Source organism: Lycorma delicatula, chromosome 3 (assembly GCF_047948215.1).
Source record: "Lycorma delicatula isolate Av1 chromosome 3, ASM4794821v1, whole genome shotgun sequence".
Lineage (NCBI taxonomy): Eukaryota > Metazoa > Arthropoda > Insecta > Hemiptera > Fulgoridae > Lycorma > Lycorma delicatula.
The window spans coordinates 58,650,230-58,662,803 of record NC_134457.1 but is presented as its reverse complement, the minus strand read 5'-3'; the positions used below and the strand labels follow the sequence as shown (position 1 = coordinate 58,662,803).

General features: G+C 29.3%; 2 protein-coding genes across 2 annotated transcripts in view; one reads left to right on the top strand and one right to left on the bottom strand.

Annotated features, from left to right (window-relative positions):
• The window catches only part of pigeon (gamma-secretase activating protein pigeon), a 78,686-nt gene extending 71,686 nt beyond the window's left edge, over positions 1 to 7,000 (bottom strand). Inside the window, exons 1-2 of the mRNA XM_075359874.1 lie at positions 6,752 to 7,000; positions 1,007 to 1,149 (exon numbers count right to left, since the gene is read on the bottom strand). Coding sequence (XP_075215989.1) covers positions 1,007 to 1,149; positions 6,752 to 6,818 — 210 coding nt within the window. The 5' untranslated portion in view covers positions 6,819 to 7,000. The remainder of the gene's footprint in view (positions 1 to 1,006; positions 1,150 to 6,751) is intronic.
• A 48-nt stretch (positions 7,001 to 7,048) lies between these two features.
• Positions 7,049 to 7,849, top strand: ND-23 (NADH dehydrogenase (ubiquinone) 23 kDa subunit). Its single transcript, XM_075359875.1, has one exon. The coding sequence runs from the start codon at positions 7,084 to 7,086 to the stop codon at positions 7,711 to 7,713; it is 630 nt and encodes a 209-aa protein (XP_075215990.1). The 5' UTR covers positions 7,049 to 7,083; the 3' UTR covers positions 7,714 to 7,849.
• The last annotated feature ends 4,725 nt before the right edge of the window (positions 7,850 to 12,574 follow it).

Below are 12,574 nucleotides of genomic sequence, written 5' to 3'. Positions count from 1 at the left end.
CATTACATGCACGTACAATTGGTGTTTGGTGTGCGATCTCCCAGCATCATGTAATAGGGCCTTTATTTTTTGAAAAATCTATAGATGGTGTGGTTTATCACAATTTAATCAAACAGATTATTGCCATGTTAGATTTACACAAACGACAGCATTGGTTCCAGCAGGAAAATACATGTCATACTGCTGCTGAAACGCTGGATATGTTACAGGAATTATTTGGTCATCATTTGATATCAAAAGGGTTGTGGTCCCCAAGATCCCCACATCTTACACCAGCAGACATTTTCCTTTGAGGGGTATTAAAAAAGTGTAGTTATTAAAAACAATTGAAAAGTAACACTGAAGGTGAGATTTCAAACATTACTGAGAAAATGATATTAACTGATGATATTATGATTTCAAACATTACTGAGCAAAGATTATGAAAAGTGGCTGCAAATATTATGAAACGTGTACAAACCTGTTTTGGGAACACAGGAAATCATTTTGAACATTTTACTGTAAATTTCTTAACAGTAATTTGAATATTGTTGTATTTTATTAACATTAATATGTTCATAATAAATTCAGGTCATCAAAGAGGTTGTGTCGTTTTTGAAACACCCGTTTGTTCCTTTACAAATTATTTTAAAGCTCAATACACACATAGTTCTTAGACATACCTCAGTCATTTTATTTCATTGTAGAACAATCAAAAACCATTTTTCTTTAGATTTGGTGTCAATAACAAATACTTTAAATATGTATAACAAATCCATAGCAAAATTTCATTTTCCCCCAAATTTAATTTCAGGATATTATCCTGAAAAAATAACATCTCATTTCATATAATTTCTTGCATATTTATATTTATTTACTTATTTATCATATGGTACACGGATGTGCTGTGTCCAAAATACCAAAGCAAACATTCAAACAATTATAGAAGAAACGAATATATAATACTTACGGTTATATATATAATATTAAATTAGTCAAACATCAAATTTAAAATTACAACACTTACTTGAAATTGATTAGAGGTGCTGGTAACATCAAAGAGACCAATAATTGTAGCAGGTTCATGACTAGCAATTAAAGATGACCACCTGATAAGAAGGCAGCCATCTTGTTCTTGACCAATCACTCGCCAAACACCATTTTCTTGAACTATTACAATTAAAAGTTTTAAACAAAAGATAATAACCATAGTAATTTTATTACATTCATGTATACATTAATTTTAAGTATCACATATGTGACGACTAATAACAAAGCTGGCTATGTCCAATTTTTAAAAAAATTGCGATTTTACTTTTGCATTATAAGTTGGTAATCCTGGCATCAGAATCTGAAAGATACAATATTTTAAACAATAATAAAAAATGAGGTTTTTTCAAAAACAGGCTATGTCCACGGGACACAGGTGTGTTTTTTTTGGAACTTGCCTTGTCCCTTCAGTTACAAAATTCGGCATGTCCATTGTATATCTTAATGAACACTTCTAATAGTTTCTTAAAACTTGCCACGTCCCTCCTTCCAAATTATAAAATTTGTTTTTATTTCGAAGAAGGTTATTAAAATATTACTAAAAAGAAATTAATATTATTTAAAGATTATTCATCTACATTAATATAATATAATAAAAGTTGGAAAAATGTCAGCTGATTTAATGACTTATTAACACTGTAGCTGTTAGACGCAAACATTATGAAAAAGACATTTAAGTAATTATCTTTATTTTGACTAGTTTTGAATTGATTTTTAAAGGTATTAGCTATAATGGACAGAGAAAAGAATGTTGCATTTAAGTCTGGAAAAGGCAGAAAAAAGCAAAAAGATCCACCAAAGTGGAAAGCTAATATCAGGAAAAAATGAGGTTAGTATTAACATGTTTATTTTTTGCCTACTTGTATCTAGATGATGATCCTCAATAAAAATAAATATTGAAATTATAAAAAAAAATTGATTTTTGAGTATGTAAACATTACTTTGTTAGGTATTAAAATCAATTTAAGAAGTTCCTTTCTTCTTGTTACAGACATTCAAGAATTCATCCACCTGTCATGCCAAATTGTGGTCATAGAACTGCTGCTTATCAGTGTGGTGAGTTAACGATCCAAGATATCAATCATTTTAATAAAATCTTTTATTCTAAACCAGAAAATATACCTCAAGACTGTTTTATTCTAAAGTATGCCAGTGCTTCTTTTACAAGTCGACCAAGATCAAGGAAAAATCCTTTATTATTAGAATGTAAAAAATCCTGTTCTATCAAATATTATGTTAAACAAGCAGTAATAAACGCAACGAGTAAGAAAACTTCTGTTCCTGTTTGTAGGTAAACGTTTCTTAATATCTTACAAGTATCGAAGGAAAGAGTTCAGCGAATTTGTAAGAATAATTTACTCCTAAGTACTCCGCCCAAGAAAAATATTATTGTCGGGGAACATGTAACTGTAGAGAATACCTGCCCAGTGATCTTATATTAGCAAGCTCTGGAGGTTTTATAATAATTCTGTTCCACCCAATATACAGGTTAAAAAATCAAATTTAGAAAATATTTCAAAAACAATTTTAATATTGCTTTCTGTAAACCTTCCACTGATGCTTGTTCACATTGTATTATGCTTAAAGAAATGATTAAAAAATCAGATCAGTCTCACAAGATGAAATACATGACTGACCTACGAATTCATAAGCTGAGAGCTTCAGCATTTTATGATATGCTATGACAGGAAATAGATTGCACCAAAATTATTTTATCCTATGATTGTCAGAAAAACTTAGTTTTTCCTAAGGTGGCAGACCAATCAGCTTATTATTCCTGCCAACTTTACTATTATAATTTTGTTGTATGTGTGAGAAATTCTAAAACACAGCAAAGCAAGGACAATGTTTTCTTATATGTTTGGAAGGAAACAGATGCACCTAAGGCTTCTAATCAGATTGCTTCTCAGCATTATACCATCCATCATTTGTGTAACACCCTCTTCAATGAAGAAATAAGTGAAGTTATTCTGTTTGCCAACTGATGTGGGGGGCAGAATAAAAATACAGCCATAATATCTATGATTTCCTACTGGATAATTAATAATGCTCCAAAGTCAGTAAAAACCGTCTGTTTGGTCTTTCCTGTGGTCGGTCATTCATTCCTTCCTCCTGACCATGTCTTTGGCCGCATAGAAAAAGTTATTAAAAACAAAGAAACAATCATTTTACCAGATGAATACTTAGAAATCTTCAACGACCATGGAACTGTTGTTAGACATGGAGAAGATTCTAAAATCTATGGTTGGAAATAAGCAAAACTATCAATTTTTAGGAAAACAAACAGTGGGATTTCAAATTTAATGCCTCCAAGCAATTCTTCCTTAAAATAAGTAACGTTCCTGGTAGAATTCTCATACGTGGGGACAGAATTACAGATATTGGAGTTTATAAAGGCATTTGTAAAAGGGGTAAGTCTATCAATAATATGGAGGTACATGAAGTTAACAACGAGAATGTTGTCAAAAAGGTTAAGCTTACTGATGTTGACAAATTGTTGCCAAAACATTTTGGTAATGTGGGGCAAGAAATAGAGACTTTACAGTGGTATAAAGATGTAATTGACAACCCTGTTGCTCTCGCAGAAAATGATTTTGAAGTGGAAGAAAATCAGTGTGAATATCTTGAAGATGAAGAACCAACTGTTTAAAAATGTTTAAATTTTTATATTATAGTTTTAATTGTTATAAAATGATGTTATTTACATTGCTGTTGTATTTTAAGTGTGTTAGTAATATTTTCTTCAAACATAACTCTATGCATTTTGTAGTTCTGTTATTTAATTAGACTGGTTTTGTATACTTTTTAAGGAATAAGAATGTTTTGTTTTATGGCAATATAATTTAATAAGTTTTTTTGTAAGCCTCAAAACCAGCTAAGTCCGCATAGGTTAGAAAACGAACCTGCCATGCCCAAACATTACAGTCAAAACCAGCCATGTTCTGTGCTTTTCCCTTAATAACTTGAGAAATGATGAATACATTTTTATAATACATAAGGAATCTGTCCATGATTCATCTTAATGAAACAATATGAACCCAAGAAATAATGTAAAGCTGCACAATTGTCAGTAATAAAAAATGCTCATTATCTCAAACTCATTTAGCATGGACATAACAAGTTTTGTCATTAGTCAACACATATCACATTCCCATTTTGGCACTTATAATTAACCTACACAATTTTCTTGCATGATCTTCTTTATCTTATGTTTACTACCTTCACGTCCTAAAACGCCTGTTTAAATTTCAAAGGTTTACTTTATTAATTATATAAATATTTTTACCATTATTTATTTTCATCAGATTTCACATAATTTTATGTAAGCTATATATATATAACTTAAATAAGGTATGTATGATTTAAATGTGTTAACATGCACAATCACTCACAAAAACAAACTTCTGAGAAGATTGTTCATATTAAAATTGACGCATATTTAACACATAGATATGCTACAGACCTGGCACATATTTTACCTTCTGGTCAGGTGGTAAAAAAATGCCCTACAGGCACCAGAGTTACTGCAAATAAGAGAAAATAATAAGCAGGTCTAACCAAAGTAACAATAATGTTATTTTTTCAAAACACTGTAATACTCTGGGGTGAAATCATGCCTAATGGCCACTTAATAAATAAACAATTATGTAATAATTAATACAGAGGCCTTTTGGTGGTAGTATGGCATAGAGAGTAAGAGCCATTAAATACATTCCCCCATAACTGAATTGGAAATTGGAGATTCACGTTCAACCTCCAGATAAAAGGGAATATTTAAATTTTATAAATTCAACAAATATAAAGACTCACTGACCATACAATGTATAAATCAGTCATCAGGCTAACCACTTATAACAGAATTCAATTATAATTAATAAACAGACAATACCACCAAATACTAACAGCATACTAGAATATTAATAGGTCCCTTGATTATATAGATGATTATTTATAAAGTTAATGGTCAACGGTCTTTTAAAGTTTTATTGTTAATATTAAGTTGATTGTCTTTGAAAATAAAGTTCTGATGAAACCTTTATTCATGGCTTTTTCAAGGAAAAATATGTGATAGAACAATAAGGAGTAAAATGATTTAAAGAGGCTTAAAACAGTGAGGCCCAAACAGTGTTCTGCTTCCCTTTAACACGTGGCTTTGCTTATTATTGTTAAAGCTTAAAAAGTTAATGCCAGAACTCAATTTTATGGCCTACAGTAGGCCAGAGTATCATTCTAACAGATGACAAAGAGAGACATATTTTAATGTCTTTCATTCCTGTGTGATAAGAATGGGGAAATGATAAGAAAATGGGGACATCAGTCACTGTAGCATCTCTCCATAAAACTATTCCCATACTCAGACATTCAATCAGTGTTTTCTCACGCAATCTTTGATATTTTACGGTTGTCTATCAACTACAGAAATTGACTGATATTCTGAAATGGTATTACCACATGAATGCTGAATATAGAACCACTCTCTCAGAATATACATGTAAAGGATCAAGTTTGCATCAGCAACTATTGGTACTATAGAATTGGGTTCACTCTTTGTATATAGGATTTCTTCATGACTTAATATAAAGAGCCATTTATCCATCTGCATGTCACTTTGGACTATGGCTATGGTTTAGAGTAAGAGTAAATCATAATAGCTGTGATATGATTGAGTTGAAAGATATGTTTATTGTTTTTTTTCTATTTTACGTATGGTACACATGCAATCTGCATATTCCAAACTAGTAAATGAAGATGAATTTTTTTCTCTGAGTTTTAAATAATTATTTTTATTACTTTAATTACATTAAAAGCTGCAAGAACTTCCAGAAGGATTAATAAATGCAATGAAATGAATCTACAACCTTTCCAATAGTAAGTACCTTACAATGTAATTGAAGTCTTTGTAAATAAACAATTTAGATTAATAATAGGTCCACTTTTATGCTGAAACCTGGTATAAATGTGAATAACTACTAACCTCATATAATAAATTGCAATCCCTTCAAAAATATTACTAATAAAAGGAGATTTGCTCTTTAACCTTTTTTCACAATGGTACACAAAATTACACAAAAACATTTATTTTCTGCAATTAATAATATAAATTACTCCTCTCTTTTTTCTTTTTATCATGATTTTTCTGTGAGATATATCTTTGAGTTTATTTTATTACTTATATTTTAAATTAATATTAAGGACCTACATATAATTTTAATATAAGTGATTATATACATTACACTACTGATTAAATTTATAAAAAAAAGAAAGCAATACCATTAAATACTAGAAGTCTACACACGTTTATTTCACAAAAAGGTATGCACAATTAAATTTACAATAACTGTAATAATAATGTAACACAATAATTAAATTTTTTTTTATTTTTTAAAGTTATGCAGCAATGAAATCGTGTGCATTGTACCAAAAGGGGAGCAAAAGTGACATTGTTATATTTTTAAGTACGTAACGTCTGTGTTTTTTAAATGAATTATTAATAAATGAAACATGGGGTAGAAGTTTTAATTGGGTAAACACGTTTTAGAAAAGACAGTTTACAAACTTGTTAAAAAAACATAACCAAACTCAGCGTTCTGTATGGTCAGCCATACTTATACGTTAGGTTTAATTTGAAAAAGGACACCAAACTTCCCTCCTAAAATAATTAGCTGCACGAGACAGATTAAGCAACAGTATTAGAATACACTCTTAATTATTGAAAACTTACTCTGACCGTTACTCAATGTTTGCAAGTGATGTTTCAAACAAGATAATTTAATTTCAACCCCTTCCATACAGTGAATATAGTATAAATTATGAGCTAAACTGCTGTGTAATTGAAATAGAATTTACTTCATAACGAAATGACAATCATACTTCTAAAAACATAACGATAATGATATCGCTAAACTTTATACAAAACACTTTTCAGACCAATAATAACAAACACTGGCGGTCGCAAACGTCAGCTGATCCATTTTTCTTATATCAGCTGTACAAATTGTCCTTCAACAAGCATCAGCTGCAACCCAGTGTTCGAAAGGTTAGTCGAGTTGAAAAATGGCTTCTACCATGAAGCTATACAATGTAGTGCGATTAAATTTTTCGTCATTGAGAAATCCTAACATTCTGTCCTCTCTTCAAGTCAGAAATAAAGGAGACTATATATGTGTCAGTTTACCTGAGCCTAGCATGAAATGGAAAGATATCAACGAACGCGCTATTCAGACGATGTTTTGGACCGAACTTATTAGGGGTCTCTGTGTCACGTTTGGTCAAATCTTCAAGGAACCTGCTACAATAAATTATCCGTTTGAAAAGGGTCCTTTAAGTCCAAGATTTAGAGGTGAGCATGCTTTGAGACGTTATCCTTCTGGTGAAGAAAGGTGTATTGCATGTAAACTCTGCGAAGCAATTTGCCCAGCCCAAGCTATTACTATTGACGCTGAAGAAAGGGCTGATGGAAGTCGAAGAACAACACGATATGATATTGATATGACGAAGTGCATTTATTGTGGTTTTTGTCAGGAAGCGTGCCCCGTTGATGCTATAGTTGAGGGACCAAATTTCGAATTTTCAACAGAGAGCCACGAGGAACTACTTTACAATAAAGAGAAACTGTTGAATAATGGAGACAGATGGGAATCTGAAATAGCATCAAACATCCATGCTGATCATTTGTATAGATAAGTGCTTGATGTAATCATAGTTGTTATTAATTCAAATATAGTTTAAAATTAACGATTCTGTATTTACTGTAATTAGTAGAATCACACTGTTGGCATAATTTATGTAAACGGTAGTAAAATAAAAGTGTTGAATTAAAGGTTTTCTTATTTAACCTTTCTTTGATATTTATTAAGTTTTAGTCGTAACTGTATGTTATAACGTAACATTAACTTTAATAAATCAAATGATTATTCAACCATAAAAATAAGTTTTATTAGTTGAGGTTAGGTGAGATAGGCTTTCAAAATTTATGAAGTGTACAATAGAAATAAACTTAGACCTATTAGTAAAATAAAAAATGTTATCATTCAGTATTTTGGTATTAAAACTGGTCTTACAATTTCACCTTTTTAATTATTATTACTTTATTAATTGTAAATGTATCCATTACAATTAAATTATTTTGGTTAAGGTAAATATTACTTTATAGTAGTTGAAGCACTTTAATTAAAAGATTCTGATGATATTAGACTACAGTACCACGACAATTAATTTTCTACACTGTAAGGTGTAGAAGTTTATTCTTTCAGTGATATATTTTTAAGAGGCTTATTTTGTCATTGAAATCAAAATATTTACCAACTAAAACTAATTTTGTATTAACCTAACTTTAGGAAGTTACCATTTCACTTCTCTGTTTAATTTATAAAAAATAATGTAAAACACTTTGAGTAATAGTGTCAATGTTTACATCAATTACTGTAATGGATAACACAAACTTACTTGTAATAATATGGAAAATTGCATGAAATGAATAAACATTATATAATATTCATTTTTTTTTAAATATTAAATTTTTTCTCTGCTCTATCAGATTTAACTTATTATTTGAAAACTGAAAGGCATTACTATATAATGACTGAACGCCTACATTTTTCATATTATTATATTTTTCATATTATTTTCATATTATTATTATTTTTCATATTATTATATTATTATTTGACCAAGTTTAGTAATTTGTATTATCTGTTATTATAATAACACAATGTTACCTGATGAAAATCCTAATGCTGGAAGGAATTGCCTAACTAATATCAAAATTTTAAAACCAGTTTTGTACTTCACTTATTGTTTTGGAACATTGCCATTCAGTTTAGTTCTTAGTCACAAGACGAATAAGTTAAGTATGTATATATTTATACATAATAATCTTCCAATTTCTCTTAGTTTAAAAATTTTAGACTAGTTTTTAACAGGTACCCACTGGATTGGTCTAATGGTGAACTCATCATCACAAATCAGCTGATTTTGAAGTCGAGAGTTTTAAGGTTCAAATCCCAGTAAAGGCAGTTGCTTTTATATAAATTTAAATACTAGATTGTGGATACCGGTGTTCCTTGGTGGTTAAGTTTCAATTAACCACATCAGGAATGGTCGACCTGAGACTATACAAGACCACTTCATTTACATTCTACTTATTATCCTCTGAAGTAATACCTTATGATGGTTGCAGAGACTAAACAGAAAATAAAGAAGTTTTTAACAGGTATATGATTTTATTGAAACTTTAAAATTGATTTTTAATTTATGTTATTAATAAAAACATCAAAACCAGATTCATTTATTATGATAGTTACAGAATCATTATAAAAGCAGTTAAATTTGAGAAGTAGATTCCTTTTAGATGCTAGGTACTAGCTATGAAAATTTTTTGAAAACTACCAAGTTGATTAAATGAATTTAAATCCCTGAAATGGGAAGTAAGTTTAAAACTACTCAACTGTATTTGATCAGTTTAAACATGTATAACTAATTTTATGAAAATCCCTTACATTTTCTGATAAGAAAAAGTGAACTTTCATATACATATATATATGATTGTCATTAACCATTTTACTGTATACATTGAGATCACCCAAGACATCCAAGCTTTGTAGAATATAAAGCTTCCATTCAGACATTAATAAGGAAGAGTGATATTGAATTGAAATTAAATTGAAAATAATGACATATTGTATTGGTATCCTTCTAGTGCATAGTAAAAATTACAATTGTTCAGTTATTAAATTAGTGTTCTTTCATAAAATATTACATACAATAAATATGCTTATTTTTGGGTTCTGTGTAGTCAGAACAATAATACTGTATGTTAATTATTTTGTATTCTAATTTCACTAATTTTTAACTTATTGATAAATATTTCTTAAATCTATTTTTTTGTACTTTCAATAATTTATAAGTCACTTCTGAGTATGCTAGTGTTCACTTCTTCAAAAAAATACAATCGCTAGAAATAAATTAGATATCCTTTAAATTAATGAAATGATTCTGTTGTTTGTTTTTAGAGTTCTATTTGTTAAGCACAATATTAAAGTTAAATTATAGCACAGTTTTCAGTCAATAATCCAGAAGAGGAAATGGTAACATTTTTACTTTTGATGTTAAGTCAGGGTTGGTTATAGATAAGATCCTCTGCTTGTAACCACACACCTCAAATAAGTGCACTGAGTCAGAAAGAATAGGAATGGATACAGAAGGGGTGTCAGCACAATTTCAAATTGTACCTGGAACATTAAAATTAAAATTTTAGATTTATTGCTTCTCGTAGTTTGAGTGGTGCATCCAGCACACTTGTCTAAATGTACTATCCAAAAATAAAATTATAGTCTAAGAGAATGGTAAGCTTCATAACAGTTTTCTACTTTGCATTACAATGAGCCCACACAACCACCTTACTGGACTTGACAATGTTGTACTCAGGTCCATGGCAGTCACAGAACCAAGCACTCTCTCGTATCGACTTGTTCATATTCTTTATTTTTATAAATAAATAAATAAAGTATTTTATTATACAGAAAGTTTACATATATTCACCACTGGGTAAGAAAGTGATTGAATCTTAACAAATAACACTAACTGGATCCTGAAAATTCTGGCCAATATTATAAGAGAAGAAAAGTATGAAGTGGATGATTGCCTCAATACTTTTATATTCTCCATATTCTTGTAACAGTTTTTTGCAGCAGTGTTGCAATTTTCACCTATCAGCTCTCTAACATCATCTTTTTATAGTACTTGGAAAAAGGCAGGCCTGTGACCTGCTGCAAAAATGTTAAATGGTTTATATTTCATTACACATGATTTTGGTAAATGTTTTTGCCAATTGTAACTAAATAACATTAATGAATTTAACGTACTAACAACAAGTACAAATACTTTTATAATGAAAAGCTTCAAAATCCTAAACATTTTTAGCTGTTTCTTGAGTTTTGATTTCTTAACACAGCTCTAACCCCAATGTTTTCCTTTTTTATTCCCAAAATGCAAGTATCATTTTTGATAAATATTTTAAAACAAAAATTAAATAATAAAAACATTACAATTTCAAAATGAATAAAAATAATAAAAAAAAATTGAACTAAAAACTGTGTAAGTTATATTGTGTACTATAAACAGTACATTATTTACATTAACATTTATTCTATACTTATTTATTTAATAAAATTTCAAAAAAAACTTATGTTTACAATAGTTTTTTCTTCTTAACTTATAAATAAGTATAATAAATGTTAATGTAAACAACATACTGTTTATAGTACACAATATAATTTATTATAAGGTTGTTAGTTTAATTTTTTTCAGTAGGTGGTAGAAACGCTTCATTCAAAATAAAAATGTAAGCACATACAGCAAACAAACCAACACACCATGCTTCTTGATACGAACGATTATAATAATTAATAGCATTTTTTAATTAATTCCAAACTATTTCAATGGAAATAAATTCACAGTGACAAGTAGTAATCTTAATTGTAATTATAATCTTTTTCTGTTGCCATTCCAAGGTATTTTATAATTTGTTCTTATACATATTTATCTGAAAGAGAGAGAGATTATTTTCTTCTCATTAAACTTTCATAACTTCCTCTTACTTAAAATCTAAAATTGCTTTATCTTCAAGCTATTACATGATGTAAATACAGGAGTTCTAAGGTTCAAATCCTATTAAAGGCAGTTACTTTTACATGGATTTGAATACTAAATCATGGATACTGGTGTATTTTGGTAGTTAGGTTTCAGTAAGCCATACACCTCGGGAATGGTCAGCTTGAGACTGTACAAGACTGCACTTCATTTACCTTCATTCACATATCATCCACTGAAGTAATACCTTATGGTGGTTCCAGAGGCAAAATGCCAAAAGAAAAGGAAAGTTTTCTTATGTAGTACATCCCTCCATGAAACAGAATAGGATTGATTGGATTGATTTACTGCATGTTATGCAGTCCATCAAAGCTGCCATTTCTATTAAAATGTATTGATATAGTTCAGTTTGTTTGCACCAACCACATAAGCATTGCCTTTTACAATATCAAAAGACTTATTAACTAATCCTGCTCTGTATATATATATATTTGCATTTATTATTTGATATCAAATCAACTAATATTTCACCAAAAAAAGTAATACAAAAGAATAATCAGAAGCTTATGCTACAACTTCTGTGTTACTGTCAAAAAATTGTTTTACTAATGGATACCCCGTGGTGGGATTTTAAGTATGTGAAGTTAGAATATAATAGCCTAAGTAATGTTCAATAAATTATTACCTATAGATCATTAAAGTAAAATAACTTGTTGAACATTAAATTTAAACAATTCTGCTGTTAATATTTTTATATTCTGTTTGCATTTATTTAATGGTTAATGGCAATAGTAGTTGGTTAACAAAAATTAATGAAAAAAAAAGTTTACCCTGGGTTCTCAAAAATTGGTCTTTATTTTGATTTTTTGGAAGTTTTTGGCATATTTGCATTATTGATCCACAAAAATATCTTATATGATAAACATCCAGAAGCAGTTAAAATTTGTAAATAATA